The sequence below is a fragment of the Leiobunum rupestre genome, chromosome 1, assembly GCF_980474605.1.
Source record: "Leiobunum rupestre chromosome 1, qqLeiRupe1.1.hap1, whole genome shotgun sequence".
In the NCBI taxonomy this organism is placed as follows: domain Eukaryota; kingdom Metazoa; phylum Arthropoda; class Arachnida; order Opiliones; family Sclerosomatidae; genus Leiobunum; species Leiobunum rupestre.
The window spans coordinates 8,879,014-8,895,298 of NC_143384.1; the positions used below are offsets into that span (position 1 = coordinate 8,879,014).

The 16,285-nt window shown below is 39.9% G+C and overlaps 1 protein-coding gene across 1 annotated transcript in view; it reads right to left on the reverse strand.

Annotated features, from left to right (window-relative positions):
- The window catches only part of LOC149960541 (uncharacterized), an 80,591-nt gene extending 66,844 nt beyond the window's left edge, over positions 1 to 13,747 (reverse strand). Inside the window, exons 1-4 of the mRNA XM_090174792.1 lie at positions 13,649 to 13,747; positions 11,380 to 11,573; positions 4,130 to 4,201; positions 1,715 to 1,977 (exon numbers count right to left, since the gene is read on the reverse strand). Coding sequence (XP_090030918.1) covers positions 1,715 to 1,977; positions 4,130 to 4,201; positions 11,380 to 11,573; positions 13,649 to 13,709 — 590 coding nt within the window. The 5' untranslated portion in view covers positions 13,710 to 13,747. The remainder of the gene's footprint in view (positions 1 to 1,714; positions 1,978 to 4,129; positions 4,202 to 11,379; positions 11,574 to 13,648) is intronic.
- Between the last annotated feature and the right edge of the window lie 2,538 nt (positions 13,748 to 16,285).

Below are 16,285 nucleotides of genomic sequence, written 5' to 3' on the forward strand. Positions count from 1 at the left end.
ATTGTTTACACAGTAACACAAGGCCCTCCCAGGCTAAATCAAACATCGTAAGTATTAGTAAATATTTTTTCTTAATTGTTAAAAATAGTTAACATTAATTTAACATCACAAAAATATCTCAGTACAATCAGATTTGCTTTGAACTTTCAGGTTGATAAGTTGCTGAACTTCGAGTCTCCGATTGACTAGCAATTATTAAACTGGTCCAAGTTGAATTTTCATAATTAGGTAGAATTAATAAACTGTTCCTAAAGACCAGTGAGCCCCTTGTTTTTGAATAAAAAACTGGTCCGAGCAATTAATAAACTGGTCTTTGACCCAGTGACCACCGCTTATTTCCAAGCTTGGTTGGGAATATTTATCTAGAGGTCCAATCCGGACTTCGGATTTCGGTATTTCGCGAAACAAATTTTGGAAAAATACGAATGTGCCGTGACTGCCGTCTGCTCTGAAATGACGAGAAAACTTTATCATTCCACTGCCTTCTATAATACTAGGCTTAGAAATAAGAATAAAAATGGGGTGGCGGTAACGATTTTGAAATATCCGATAGAGGTCGCTTTTTTGGGTAGGGAAAGTGCGGGAAATTCTAACGTACGCGAAAAATTTGAATATTAATAGCGAAAATACACTTTAATAATGTCAACATTCAATTTATAGGACAAATAATGAAATAGATTTATTAAAAAACATTTAAAAATAAGCTTGGATCTTCTACAGGTTTTTTAATCCATTAAAAAAAAATTTATTGTTTTGAAGCCACCAGTGACAGGAGACTGCTGATTGTCCGCAGCCGATTAACCTTATTTACCCCAACCAAAAAAACCCAAGAGAGCGACATCTAGCGCGAAAATCATGTCAGTTTGAAAATTTCACTTAAAAAATCGACGTAGCTACCATTTCTAGGCCTAGTATTATAGAAGGCAGTGATCATTCTACCCATGTGGCCATCTAACGCGTTTGCCACCAAAAAGATTTAAAATCACATTAAACCAAAATCTGACTTTCTGTATGTATTATATTTTTCGCATTGTAAATCTTACTTTGATACGTCTAAATAAAGCCTTTTTATACTTTCTCTCTCTCATGAAAAGAAAATGTTGGATTAAGATTAATTTCAAAAAATAGGGCATATTCAAATTTGACGTTGATCGAAATTTTTATTTATTTTTAATCAGCTAGGCTAATACCCAAGGCACCCCCTAAGTCATCTAGCGACTTTTAAAGCCATTAGTTAAGGTGGCCGGGTTACAATGCGTAGGAGGGTGGTGGCAAGCCCTTCTTGCCACGCGAGCCAACAGCTCCCTACACTAACTATTACCGTTAACCTCCACAAGTATGTTTGGAAGGGGAAAACGAAGAGCGCGGGAAATCCCCTTAAACCAGCAGAGAGAGAACTTGCAAACTCAAAGCAGAAGGAGTTGTACCGAGTTTTCACCCAGCACCACAAACTGTGATCGAACCCGTCTTCTTTGCTGGGAGGTGAAAGTGCTAACCACTCCGCCACCGCACCATTGGATCCAAATGTGCCATATTATTATTATTATTATTATCAATATGATTTAATCCAAGCAAAATTGTAATCAAACTGGGTGTGTCTTGATTACTGTTGAACCAAAAGTTTAACTTGGATCAAGTCATTTGCGTAAGGCTACATATTATGTGTTAATATGAATACATTCAGGTTTCTGTCAATTCAATTTATCAAGCTCACCTCAGAACTCCGTTGTAAGAAATGCGCCAGCGCCTGTTCGGAAGCAGACACCTGACTCTCAGGCCACCGGCGACGAAGCTTTCGAGACCCGTTTTGGGTTCCACATAGAACTTTTCTTTCAGCAGTTGATACGTGATTCCGTTCTCAAGTTTCAAATAAAGCCAAGCCGTCGCGAGTCCACCTCCATTTCGACAGATCCGCACCAAAACTCTACCGCCATTCGCTCGACTATTTCCTCCGTAAAACACGATGCTCTCCGTTTCCTAAAAATTCAAAAAATTACTTGTTTGCCATTTACCAGAATCACGTAGATCGATTTCACTTAAGGTACGGGTAAAAGAGGCCCAAAAAGGGCTCTCCAGCGGTTAAATTCGTCCCAACTTGCAAAGGGGCCTAAATGTTCCATTTTGGTGTCTACTTTGAGGATCGGATGAGTCCGCATCGATGGGAGTTGGACCACATAGATTTTGGTTGGGCAAAGGTAGCAAGAGGTGGCCGTTGCCCCCGAAATTTGCGTTCAACGAATTGGACCGTGTTTGGTGTTGTTCCGGGTGGTAGTGTTCACGCTGGGTCGATTGAGACCAACCACAGGTACGTAGAATGAACCGTTTCCGAGCAAACATTAGTCGAATACTATACTGATAAATATAAAAAATAGGAAAAAAACGATTCATCCTATGGACTTGCGGTTGGTCTCATTCGATTCAGCACTTGGTGGTCCGGAGAGTAATGTGTAGACAACTTAGGTGGTTTCAATGACAATTTTTTAACTTTTTGAAAAAAGCACCAATTATGTTCCGCCCATATTTCGTTATAACTCGGAAACGATTCATCCTACGGACTTGCGGTTGGTCTCATTCGATTCGGCACTAACAAATTCTTAAGTTCCGAAAGTATGGTCGCTCCTGGCCAAAATCTTGATATAACCTTTTAATATTTAGAGAAATTTCGAAAAAAACACGTTTTTTAGTGTACCTTTGGTCATAGCTCCCCGCGGTCATAACTCGGAAACGGTTCATTCTACGTACCTGTGGTTGGTCTCAATCAACCCAGCGTGAACACTACCATCGGGAACAGCACCAAAACGGTTAAATTTGTTGAACGCAAATGTGGTCCACCTCGCATCGATGCGGACTCATACGATCCACAAAGTAGAGTATTAGACACCAAAATGGCCTTTTTAGGCCACATTGCAAGTTGGGATGAATTTTGCCGCTTAGATACCCACTTTTACCCGTACTATTTTAACTGTCATATTGTCTTAAGCCTTATTAAGCCAACTGAGGCTTAACCCAATGACCGTGCTAACTGTCGATTCTATAGGAGGATACTTTTCGCTTGTTCTGGGATTTTGGAGCAGATTACATACAGATACATTCTGGATAGGTAGACGATCTTATCAGCTTACACTCTTTATTTCCGCTTTTGAAGAGAAGTAAAAAGTGTAGCCCCAATACTCTGACCTTGGCAAATAGTTCACTGTGTAGTCATTCTCTGCACCAGTACAAGCAAATAGTTAAATTTGGCTGAAAAGGTGTACACCTTTTGTTCCAGAACCGGCAAAATGTATTCACCTACTAATTCGTAGCTTGCTCGTGGGTGTGGCTTGTGCTCCTTCCCATGGTAACGCGTATAGGTCAGCCATGACATTAATACGCCCATGGCGGTCACGTGATTATTTCGCAGGATCGTGTGACGTTTTGCCTCGTGATCTGCGACGTGAATTTAATGTCATGGTGGCCGTGCAAAGCAGGGCTCAGCTACGATGCATGCTAACGAAGCTAATAGCAGGCTACGAATAGGTGAAGGCGTTGTATTATATCACTATAAACTGAATTCATGCACCCTTACAACATAATCAATCATAAGTATTTGATAAATTCTTAAAATCTTTGGGCTATTGAAAAGGTTACAAAGGAAGCATTCTGCACTTTTTCAAAATCTCCTTCTTTAACTTCCGTTTGAAGTGACGTAATATACGTCATATCCCGTGAACAACGTTCATACTACTTTTAAAATACAAGTTCCAAATTATCCAATTTTTATATTTAAAAATAACATTTTGCGTTGCACTATTTTTATATTTAAATATTTTCCCAAAGTTTTATTTATTTTGTTACCTCCTTAAAAGTCGAAAATCAGGTAAGGCACAACCGTAGGCGTATGAGGGTGGTGGCTAGCGCTTCATACCAAGCGAGTCAGCAGCTCCCTACACTCCCTATTGGTGCTAACGTCTACAGTTTTTACGGAAAGGGGAAACCGAAACCCATGGAAAAAATCCCAATAGCTTAAAATGTCAAAAGAATAGCCCGTAAATGTCGTTAGCGGCTGAAAGTCTTGAATATCAAAGTTTGGTGGATTGTCAGTAATAAACACAAGCAGTTGAAATGCAGTTTTCAAATCAAGGAAACTTACCACATCTCCTTCAAATCCGCAAATCTTCGCAGTACTATCGAACTTATCCTTATCCTTGGGTGAAACTGTAATCTGTAAATAAATGGTAATATTTTAACTAGGATTTAGTCGAGACCGCGATGCTACTGAAAGGCTAGGAGATCTAAAGATTTGAGGAAAATTAAATACTATATTTTCAAGAATTCTTAGTTTATTTGGTGGGGGTGACTTATTTTCGTCGCCCTGGTAACGGTTTTAGGTTGGCTATGACATTAAGACGCTCATGGTGTATTTGCCATACTGGATTGTGGGGCCCATATTTGAAGCTTGAGATGGTCGCTGACTGTAGTAAGCCAGTAATTTACCCCATACGTACGATCACTATCTTTAACTGCTGTTTCGAAGAGATGGTTATGGCAATAAAAAATACCTTATTCCTCGGACTTACTTTTTCTATTGTCCCAACTCACTGTTGTCTACTCTGTACCTGTTCTATTGAATACAAATTGAACGCTTCGTAAATTCCCCCCGTTCATTGGTGTATCTAACCTTACCATTACTTGATACAAAAATAAGGATTGCTTCGTTTCTTCGAAATGTTTTGACGAATGTTGAATGTTCTTTGTTGTTTATACAGGGTGTTTCAAAAGGTTATGCAATAATTTTAAGGAGTTGTAGGGGGTGAGTTGAGAAGTATGCCTGTGTTTTCCCATTTTCCTACGATGAGTTAAAAGAGCGCCAGAGAGCTTCAAAGTTTGGCCTACTAGCCCCTGGAAGTAGGCTGCAACAAGCTCATAAACAAGCAGCAGGGACTCTAAATACTGTTTAAGTTTACTTTTTTACGCTGGTTACCTCGATTAGTTTACAAAATCCTTTTTTACCTATCACACGAACCCAAACCTTAATATTCGCATTTCCCTGCTGCATGAATGAATTAATGAAATTGATATTTATTAGCTCAATGTAATGTACAAATCCCTTTTAAAACAGGGAGGAATCCATTTCTGGATTCACGAGCAGCTTAAAATTTTAAATAGAAAATAAAGTTGCACTAACAATATTTAAAAAAAATTCCACTATTTGCAAAACATTTTATAATAACAATAAAAATAAAAAGTTATCGCACGAGGACTTTACCAACGCAGAGTGCGCACGCAAAGTCTACCTCAACGATTGCTTTCGTAGGCCTCCCCAGCGACCAAGGATCCTTTTAGTGACCAGCAAGTCTTTCCACTCCCCACAACCCGACCCTAATCCCAGCAAAAAAGCAACACCATCTTCCGACCGATCAAGCTCGTCCACGTATATATAGTCTATTCTGGCACTAGCGAAACTCGGACACTCGATGAGGATATGGGTTTTCGCCAAAGATATCAGCAAACCTCGCAGCCGTTGGGAGGGCTCCCGAACGAGCGAGGAAAAGAAGATGGCTTGGTCGGTCGTTTTTGTAGAAGAGTTCAATCCCCACAGCCTCCTTTTTGCTGTACAGAGCGAGACTTTTACACTTCTCGATTTCTTGACACCATTTCGTCGTCGCGTTTACCCTCGCTGCCTTCTCCACGATCTTCGCCCAATCTGACCAAGGACAATAGATACAGGGACGAGAAAGTGTATGGGCGGCCTCTGTTGGAATAAATCACCTAAAACGACCTAAACGCCAGGAGAGTTAGTTGTAAATAAAAAAAATGGCGGTCACCTAATTTTAGCAGTTCTTGACGAGGCTTAAGTGTTCAAAACAAATGGGCATTTTTTTATATACGCTCGTAGTTTTATTTTTAATTTAACATCAAAATGGTAAAAACTAACTACAATAATACTGTCCATGGTGAACCACGTCTTAACAATGGCCGCGGTTTGTTTACATCTAACTCCCCGTGAATATGAAGACGTTCAAAATCAATTTGTTTCCTGCTTTCTCGTCCCTGTATCTACTGTCCTTGATGGTTCTTTGACCTCAGGTATTGAAGAGACGTGGTGATGATGATGAGGAGGTTCATACGACAATAAGGGAGTCATTGCACGAAGACTTCATGAGTCAGAATAATGAGCCGTTTACGAGTGATGAGGTCTTGGAGACTATCAACTCTTTTAAAAAGGGCAAGGCTCCTGGTGAGGATGGTATCACCATTGAGCTTTTCAAGATATTTTTCTTAGCTTGCCCAGCGTTGTTTGTCAGGCTTTTCAACACTTGCCTCAGCATGGGATACTTCCCAAAGCTTTGGAAGGTTGCTAAGCTGGTTTTATCTATAAAGAAGGCAGAGACAGGCAGGACGAAAGGCCTACAGGCCAATCTCGCTTCTTCCTGTGGTAGGGAAGGTGCTTGATAAGCTGTTGTCAAGAAGTTTGTATTACTTTCTACACAGCAACAAATTGCTTAGCGAAAAGCAATTTGGGTTTCGACATAGTCGATCCACGACTCACTGTCTTACCAATATGGTGAACCAAATCAGGGATAACAAAGCAAATAATTGTCACACCAGTCTGATATCTTTAGATATCGAGGGTGCATTTGAAAATGTGTGGATTCCAGGAATCCTACACGGTTTAAGGAACATATATGAGACATATGTTAACTATCTGAAGGATAGAATTGCAGTGGTGAGGGCAGGTAGTACCTGTTTACGGAGAGTACTGACCCGCGGCTGCCCTCAGGGTTCATGCAGTGGACCTCTGCTATACAATGTGGTAATGGATAGCGCACTGAGGATTGAGTACCCAGAGGATTCTCAAATCCAAGACTTCGCGGATGACTTGCAGTCTTTATTTTGGGGCACGTCCACACTTCTTAACATGTTAAAACTAATTTCATTAAACTGACTTACTTTGAGGTGGAGATATGAAAGAAATAAAATTTGTTATTTGGTACTGTTCACGATATTATTAACCTATGATTGATAAATAATAAATCGGTACAGTAAAGTCTGTAAATAGTGAAGCTAAGGGATAATTATTTTCTAAGTTGAAACGCTATCACCATCTAGCGGGTTTTTACCGTACTAAACATTCATAGGCGTAGGTTTTCTTCTTACTGTCACCCTTTAAGTTTACTTCCCGCCAAACAAATACTCAGGGGGTAGGCCAACAGCAGAACACGTTAGCCTACCACCAGGGTATTTGTTTGAAAGGAAAGTAAATTTAAAGGGTGGCAGGCAGAAGAAAACCTAGGCCTTTAACATGCGGAGTTAGTTAGTTTTAACTTTGTTTCATTTGTAACCCTTCGCGCCATCAAGTTATCATGAAGGCTCGCTTAACCTGTCTTTTGTGGGAGAAACAGAAATATGGCGATCATGGTGTCGTTTTAATTTTTTTACGCAAAAGTCAAGGAAAATCGACGAAATTATTATCTGACAACCAGGGGCGTGCCAACGTTTTTACGAGAGAGGGGGCAAAAACTATATTATAAGCACATACTTAAATAGGCTGCGTCCGAGAGATAAAAAAATTTACACAAAGGTTGACTAGGCCCGTAACCAGCCGCCAAAACTCGGGGGCACTCAAATTTCTATGTTGGTGCCAATGCCTTGATAATAAAACTCGCAATTTTAATATCCCACTCCTAAAATTAGTAAATATACAGATATTGGCTTTATTTTGTTATTTTTTAAATGAATAAAGATACAGGTAACCGATGTTATATGATATTAGTTGATAGTTGAGCAATCGATTTTTTTTCGGTCAGTCGGGTTGGGGATGCTCAAGTATTCATTTGGGGGCGCTGAGCATCCCCTGGTGCCCCCATATACGGGCCTGAAACATGCGACCCAGTAAGAGCTCGTCCGTGGCAAATAAGTATCCTGAATGAACTACAATCCTGCGCAAAGTCTGCCCCGGGAAAAAAATAGCGGTGGAGCGGCCCCGCTGTGAGCGTGAAGGGGGGGGGCAAGTCGCCCCTACTGCCCCCGTGGTTGGCACGCCCCTGCTGACAAGGTTGTCCTTCAAACTTCTCTAGCGCTTCACTTAAACTAAAAGGAATGTAAAATGACGTAATCTCTAAAATTGCTGGGGGCTATTTAATGTGCGTTTCGAGACTGCTCGAAGATTGATCCAGATTTGACGGTGACATCACAGTTTCAGTGCCGTATTTCCGCCTAGGTCAATCTAGGCCATGGCCTAGGGGCCCATCCTTGGAAGGGGCCCTCCAGTGACCGTAATTACTGTATTCGAAGGCATAATTCTATAATATCAATCGTAATTTATATTGGAGAAATTCCTAGGTAGAAGATTTTGTTTTCAAATTACCAAAATTTCTGCCTGGCAGTTTACGGACGCAGCTTTAAATCACAATGTTGCATAATTATCGCATATTTAGTCGACGATTGTTAAGAGCTTTTATTAAGTAATATAACCGTAGAGCTCAGACTTCTACGCTGAATCAGGGAAATTCAGGCACAGCCTAGTTCCAGGGATAAAAGTAAATGCAACGCGTGAAAGGGGGTCCAGACTCGTTATCTGCCTATGGGCCCAGGATCTCTAAGTCCGGCCCTGCACAGTTTAGCTCCAAGGTAGCAGGGGCACAAGATAGCGCCGCTTCCAATGAAATACACATTTTTAACGGAGCGGCTTATCGTCTGCTCTTTTCCGAAAGTCAATAAAAAGGTATAAAGTTCGTATTTCATTGGTGATCTGAAAGTGTCTTTCGAGACGGAGCAGCTCGGATCTAGAGGCCTGCGCCGACCTGATATGGGTCGGCGGCGGCGTTTGACCCAAAATAAACCGGCGGCGGCGGCGTCTTCGGCGTGGCCAAAATGACCGGCGGCGGTGGCGTACGCCGGCGTTTGTACAAATTTTAGAGCTAATTCTTGTAGCGACAGTTTAAAAAACACGCGACCAGAAGTTCAAGGGCAAATACCAACTCGTACTAGTCCTTCCATGGTTTAATTAATGTACTTCGCACCGGGACACACCGTTCCCGAATATTTGCTTCGGGCGATTGTTAAATGTGCGCTATGGCGACGGGGAAGAAGGAAAAGGGGTGAGGGGAGGGAAAATACAAATGTGGCTTGGCAGCTGGAAAACACGTGGGAGTGGCTCACTTTGTAAAACGTTTGTTTTAATGTTTTAATGTACGAAGTACATTAATTAGTCCATGGTCCTTCCGAGGTAGGCCACTGGCCTGACGTCAAACGACATCCAAAATTATTCACAGTTATGCCGGGTCGAAATTCGGTTGAAGGCTCGATATTGGCTTTTTATTTTTTTGGTCGTGCTCCACGATAACGCTCTGCAGTGGCGTAGACAAGGAGGGTTCAATGTCAACCCCCTGGGCCTACCTTGACTATACTAAATTGACACCCCCTTCTCGACACCCCTCTTAATATTAACATTCTTGGAACCCCTTTGACGAAATTCTGGCTACACCACTGACGCTCTGAGCCTTCCAATCAGAAATAAATCCTAGTTACGAATAATAAAATTTTTGGTTATCATCACACGGTGAACATACATATTGCTATTTTGATATGTTATTTTCCATTTAAATGTAATTTAAGGTATGTATTATGATGTGATTTTATAAACGTATTGGACGTCTAAAATGCAGTATATCAAATGCTTCATTTATTGACTTTAAAGTAAAAAATTATTATCTGATTGGACCGTTCATAAAGTGGGCCTCCGTAAACATGGTAGCGTTATAGTTGTTAAAAATGGGACCCTTAGTCTCCTAGCAAACAAAAATTATTAGACCCAGTCCGCCACTGATTATTATAATGCAATTTTAGAAAACATATCGATAAACCAAGCAACATTTAAATTTAAAGATAATGAAAATGTGGATAAGCCTTGGTTATATTAGTGACTCTCTCTATAGCCAAGATAGCAATGTTGGAATCTATTGACGCTAAGTGAAAATGCTATTACTCTGCGTCGACCGAAATCCGAAAACCAAAATTTGGCGTTCGACGTCGTGTTCAAATGTAGTTATTTTCGCGTAAATGAAAACCCAGCTTAATATACCAGAAACAAAGTGTATAAAGAAAAAAAGAAACGGCGGCGCGCCGTTCTTTGTATCGGCGGCGGCGTTAGCGGTGGCGCAAGCCTCTACTCGGATCAATCCGCGAGGGAACAACAGTTTCATTGGAAGACGTGAATCCGAGGGGTCGGTTACTTAAGGAAAATGTGTACCAGATTCGGAATCAAGGAATCTTAGAGTTGGTTCCAAAGATTCGTGATTCCATCTGGATTCCGTGATTCCATGTTGATTCCGCGATTCTACTCTGATTCTATCATTTCGCACTGATTTAGTGATTCCGTGATTCCACGAGTATGATTCCTTATTCCACGTTTGGTTCCAGCATAATTCGGTATGATTCCATGATTTGGGTATGATTCCATGATTTGGGTATGATTCCATGATTTGGGTATGATTCCATGATTCGGGTATGATTCCATGATTCGGGTATGATTCCATGATTCGGGTATGATTCCATGATTCGGGTATGATTCCATGATTCGGGTATGATTCCATGATTCGGGTATGATTCCATGATTCGGGTATGATTCCATGATTCAGGTATGATTCCATGATTCGGGTATGATTCCATGATTTGTTTATGATTCCATGATTTGGGTATGATTCCATGATTTGGGTATGATTCCATGATTTGGGTATGATTCCATGATTTGGGTATGATTCCATGATTTGGGTATGATTCCATGATTTGGGTATGATTCCATGATTTGGGTATGATTCCATGATTTGGGTATGATTCAAGCCTAGATTCCTGCGATTTGGAATCAAGGAATGTAATTTGCACGCCCGCTAGAAAAAAACCATATTCCTCTGACGACTGTAGCGCACGCTCGTATACTTGTAGAAGTAAGAGACTGTGACGTTAGAGCAACACTTAAACAAGCATTTATCTTCGAAAAAGTATCTCCAAAAGTAATGGCTCTCTTCTGAGCCCAGAATTTATATTTTACCGGGGCGCGGGCCCGCTCTTGGTGACCATGCTTCGCGTGACCACGGTTTATATATTTACAATGGTTAGAATTGCTTAACTTCTGCTGACTGGCAACTCGGTTTCAAAAATCGCGCTCGCTACGCCATCTAATTTATTGAAACAGTACTAATTGGATATATATATAAATTTGATCAATAGTTTTACAATTTTATCCGAGATGGCACAGCCAACGCGATTTCCAAATTTCCGAATGCGGGAGTAGCGCTGAAGTGGCCCTTCCCGGAGCGCGACAAGTCTAACCTGTGTAAATATATAAACCGTGGCGTGACTACACATTGAGGTAAGACAGCAGTATTGTAGCGAACGTACCGGTGGCCCTTTAAGTTTGGACAGGGGCCTCCTATTTTCCAGTTGTTCTTCGTGCGGGTGGATGAAGACGGCCATCGTTTCCAGACTCGGGCTCTGCTCTAAGATATTGTAGACGTCGAAACGGCCCTTCGAGCCTTTCTTGGCATTTCGGTAATAGAGAAAAGCCAAAACTTCCCAAAAACCACGAACCACTCCTAGATATTTTAATACAGCATTAGTATTCAACATTGATTATCTGATTCTATGCTCCCAGATTTCAATTCTGGACATTTTTAATTTAGACTCAGTTAGGAGCTGCTTTGGAAGCGCTAGTCGATTGGTAACAGAAACCCCCTTTCTAGATTATGGTTATTTGGAAAAGGAAGGATTTTAGAGCAGGGGTGCTTAATTATCATCTTGACCCTCAAAATTAACATTTTTTAAATAGAATTTTGGGTACGCCTGATTTTAAGTGTTTTATCAAAGTAGGTTGTCGGAAAATATACTCTAAATGATTACTTTTTCGGTTACTTTGGTATTTTTAAACATAGCTACAAACTTTGAACATTATCGATTACTGTTCAGAGGCTGCTCAAAGACTGAATTTTTGAGAAGTATAGAGTGTTGTCGTCTGATACGATTTTGAAAACTTGTAACGTCACAGCTGTAGTGTTAATAGTGGCCGCCATGACAGTTACCGTTTTTTATCAATAGGCAAATTACGATGGTGACGTCGCAGGGTTTCAGACGACAACACTCTATTGATTTCAATTAAGGGTATCGATGAGATTTTCAACGATACTATCGGAAATGGTAGCTCAATGCATAGAAAACCAACATAGTAATGAAAAACTTGATAAAGTTACTATCTTAAATCGAAAATTAAAAAAAAAATTCGATTTACCAAAATCTTTGAGCTCTTTGGGCACTTTCAAAAGATCATTGGAAATAAGACCATTATTTTATCCACTTTACAACGCAAATGGGGAATATTTTTGTACTCTGACTATGCTAAAGAAGGCGTTACACGGCACATTTAATAAAAACGGGCACGTTTTAATTGAAACAATTCAACGAAGCACGCGTCGCGAACCGCTGTTAAAAAGAAGCCGGAAAGTTCCCTAGTGCTGTGTAGCGCCATCTTCAGCCTAATCGCGGCTGTGGGAATGCTTTCTCCCTTTGAAGTACGAGGGGTGTTAAAGCTGGCCACATTTTCGACGAAGATAAAACTATTTATCTGGCAAAACTGTGCTCGGTTTTCAAAAAAAATTAGAAATACCTCCAAAAATATAATATCTCTGGCCCACATAAGAACCGAAAATATAATAGAGAACGTTGCTAGTCCCACAAACCTGGTCGAATAGTCTTTGTGAAAATTTTGGCCAGATTCGCTCGGATTTTATAGAATGCTTTCGTTTGATTAGTTTTGGAAACGTGTGACGTCATGAGTTTCAAATTAAAAGCTCTCAATGGCCGATTGAGCTAAGCCGCCTACATCTCCCTTAACCTAATTTTATAATCTTCAATACATAAATGAATTAATGACTACAAGCAAACTGTAACGCGAGCTGCAAAAGTTATAAAAATAGTTATTGTATTGATGTAGCTTAGATCCCAATATACACTATTTTAACATACACTATATTGTCCATCTAATGGGTGCCGAAATAATAAAATATCCTTGTACCCGCGTGAGAGTCCGCGAAAACTGTAATGGCAAAGCTACGCTTTTAAAACCTTTGGTTTTTAAATCGCTTGATCTCTTCCAGTAATGTTTAAGCCTCAATATTATTAAATACTAAGACATATAGAGCTATATCGGTGTGACGTATGTCGACGTCACACATGTTTTTTCCTATAGATAAAAACTGCCCAAAGCTACAAAGCGATACTACTTTATAGTCAGGAGTAAATAGGGGGAGTGGGCCTCATTGCATTTTTGAAAGACGGCACTTACATAAATATATTCTTGAAATATATAAATACATTCTTGAAATATATAAATACATTCTTGAAATATATAAATACATTCTTGAAATATATAAATATATTCTTGAAATATATAAATATATTCTTGAAATATATAAATATATTCTTGAAATATATAAGTATATTCTGGAAATATATAAATATATTCTTGAAATATATAAATATATTCTTGAAATATATAAATACATTCTTGAAATATATAAATATATTCTTGAATATGTTTATTTAATTGCTTGTTACTTTGTTATCATAATGATGAAATAGAAAACGAAGAATTAATCATTTAAGGATTATCACTTACCATTTTCGTTGTAGAACAAAGTTCCAAATAAATAGGCTAATGTTTCAAACAATGTAGCCATAATTTTATTTCGCGTCTACGCTGCAAGCAAAATTCAACTCGGGCAAATCCCCTTGAAGGAAAGACACGAGAACAACATTTAAGGCTCCAGAATAGTTATCTTTAGATAGTCATTGTTAGTTATCTCCAGCACCGCGATATTTATAACAGTCACTTATTAAACCTTTAGAGGGGAGTTTTGTGTATAATCTTTCCACGTGTGTATTATATATAAAATATTTCCTTGATAACAAAGAATCCTAATGATACAAATCACAAGAACTACACTCTCCACTTTATGGTTTGGCAATGAGAAGTTATCAATGACTGATATACTTGGTGTTGAAATTAAGATTGGTGACATTGGTCTCCTCAGAGAAGCCAGTCATTAATATAAAATATGTAAAATCATTGTGGTTTTGATACAATTTGCTTATCTTAATTACAGCTACTGTTGCTTTGAGAAAACGGTTTACTTTCCACCACGTAGGGGTTGCAATCAAGTCCAACTAAAAGCGCGCTAATTACAAAAGGTTTCTCAAAGGAAGTGCTCTTGAAATGAATGCTATTCACGAAGTAAAAGTTAGGAGGGGATACAATCGGGAGTCGAGTCACCTGGTGAGAACTTCCAGAACTAAAGAAGCACTGCAAAAGGCTATCAGGCTTATTGATATTTAGACACTCGACAGACCGCTACCGTCATCTATCTACGGTTTAGTACCAGAATGCGAAAGAACAGTGACTGCTTCGTCCATTTTAGTCTAGCTTTCAACGCACTCTATCTCAAAAGAATCAGGGCCGAATTATCCACAAGGCTGACTAGGCTGAAGCGTTTTGGCCCACCAAGAGCAGGGGCCAAGCAGGGCACCATGCATTAGACGGGTGTAGGAACCAGGGGGAGGCAGGGGGGAAATGCCAATCCCTAGAATTTTGCTTTGAGGGGCAACTAATGCTATTGTCCTCTCCAAATTTTTGGTCAGTTGAAATCTTCAAAAGGCTCAAATTATCATTCTAAAAGCATATAAAGGTTATAGAACCTCAACTGTGTTTAAATTTAAGTATTTTCCCGCCAACTTACATAGTAGTAAACAGTGCACATGCATTCGGAGAAAAAAAACTCCATTAAAAATTCCAAACCATTCTATAGACCCCTTTTCGTTTCTCTTTGCCCCCTCCAACTTCTAGAACGTTCTTACGCCCCTGATGCATTAAAACAGTGGGGTGATTACGAGAGGCACTAAGAAGCTCGAAGCCCAGGGGTCCTACTTGGGGCTAATACGGCATTGAATAGTATCGTTCTGCTCATTCAGTAAATCTTTAGCATTGGAAAGGAACTAGCACACCTTTGGTAATTATGTCACTTCTGGTTCGCCCAAGGGGCTAAACACTTCAAAATAGGGTGTACATTATTTTCCTTAGTGATAAGCCTCTTGGGTTCCCCTTATCTCGTGAAGACTCACTTCTCATATGTCATAACGTCATCTGATCCGAGGTCTTGTCTCTCGCACTCTCTTTAACAAAACGGAGTAATATAGAAAGAGTTCGGGGTTTATTAACCGGGAGTCAGTCGTCACCGTACATATTTTAAATTTTAAAATTTTCCATACGTAAGTGGGTTTGGTAGACAGCTAATATAATTTAGCTACTGATACTAACAAGTCGAGCTAGAGATAAAAGTAGGACCAAGAACGTATATATGTATAAGAACGTTAAACAAAAGGCATCGCTTGGGCCATGATTTAATCGGTTTCTGAATAACTCCGCATTAAAATCCGCGTGCAGCGCGCTTGAACTAGAAACGGTTTTCACCTTTAGCGCGTTCCGCACGTGGTTTTTTGGGCGGATTTATTCAGAAACCAATTGCATCATGGCACCAGGTGTCAATTTGATCGTTCAACCTTCTTATACATATATACGTTCTTGGTAGGACCAAAACGAGGGGCTGATCACTCCCCGTAATCGGTGTCCACTCCTGTAGCTTTGACTGCACTAAAATTATTACGCAAGTGAGTTCAGATTTAGCACTACCAAAGGCCAGCTCATTTCCATATTTATGTAATCCGTGTACAGATTTTCACAGATTGGTTAGCCCCTCGGACCAAAAGCGACATAAGACCCAAAAGTGTGTTAGCCCTACCTTTGCGACTTTTGAAATACCTACTGAAAGCTAGTCTCAGCATCGACCATGTACTGGAAGCTTTCTCTTTGGTCTATGGGATAATTTGTCTTGAAGCTATTTCATCTCTTCTTTACCCCCTACACTCGGTTTTCACTTCGAGACAAGGGCTGCCTTCAGTAACGCTCAACGAAATATCTGAAAAATAATTTTCCTTGTGACCGTTGCTAAATGCGACTTAGGATCTTGTTGAACGTTTTTGACGCTTATTGTATATTTTGTAAAATATCGTGTGTCGCTATCTCGGCGTCTGCATGTTATGACTTCGTTGTTCAACGGAGGGAGTGGATGGAAAATGAACAGACGAAAAATGCAATACGAAGAAATCACAAGAACAAAACCAAGCAGCAGGGATTTTAAATAATGCATAAGTTTACTTTTTTACGCTGGTTACCTCGATTTGTTTACAAAGTCCTATTTTA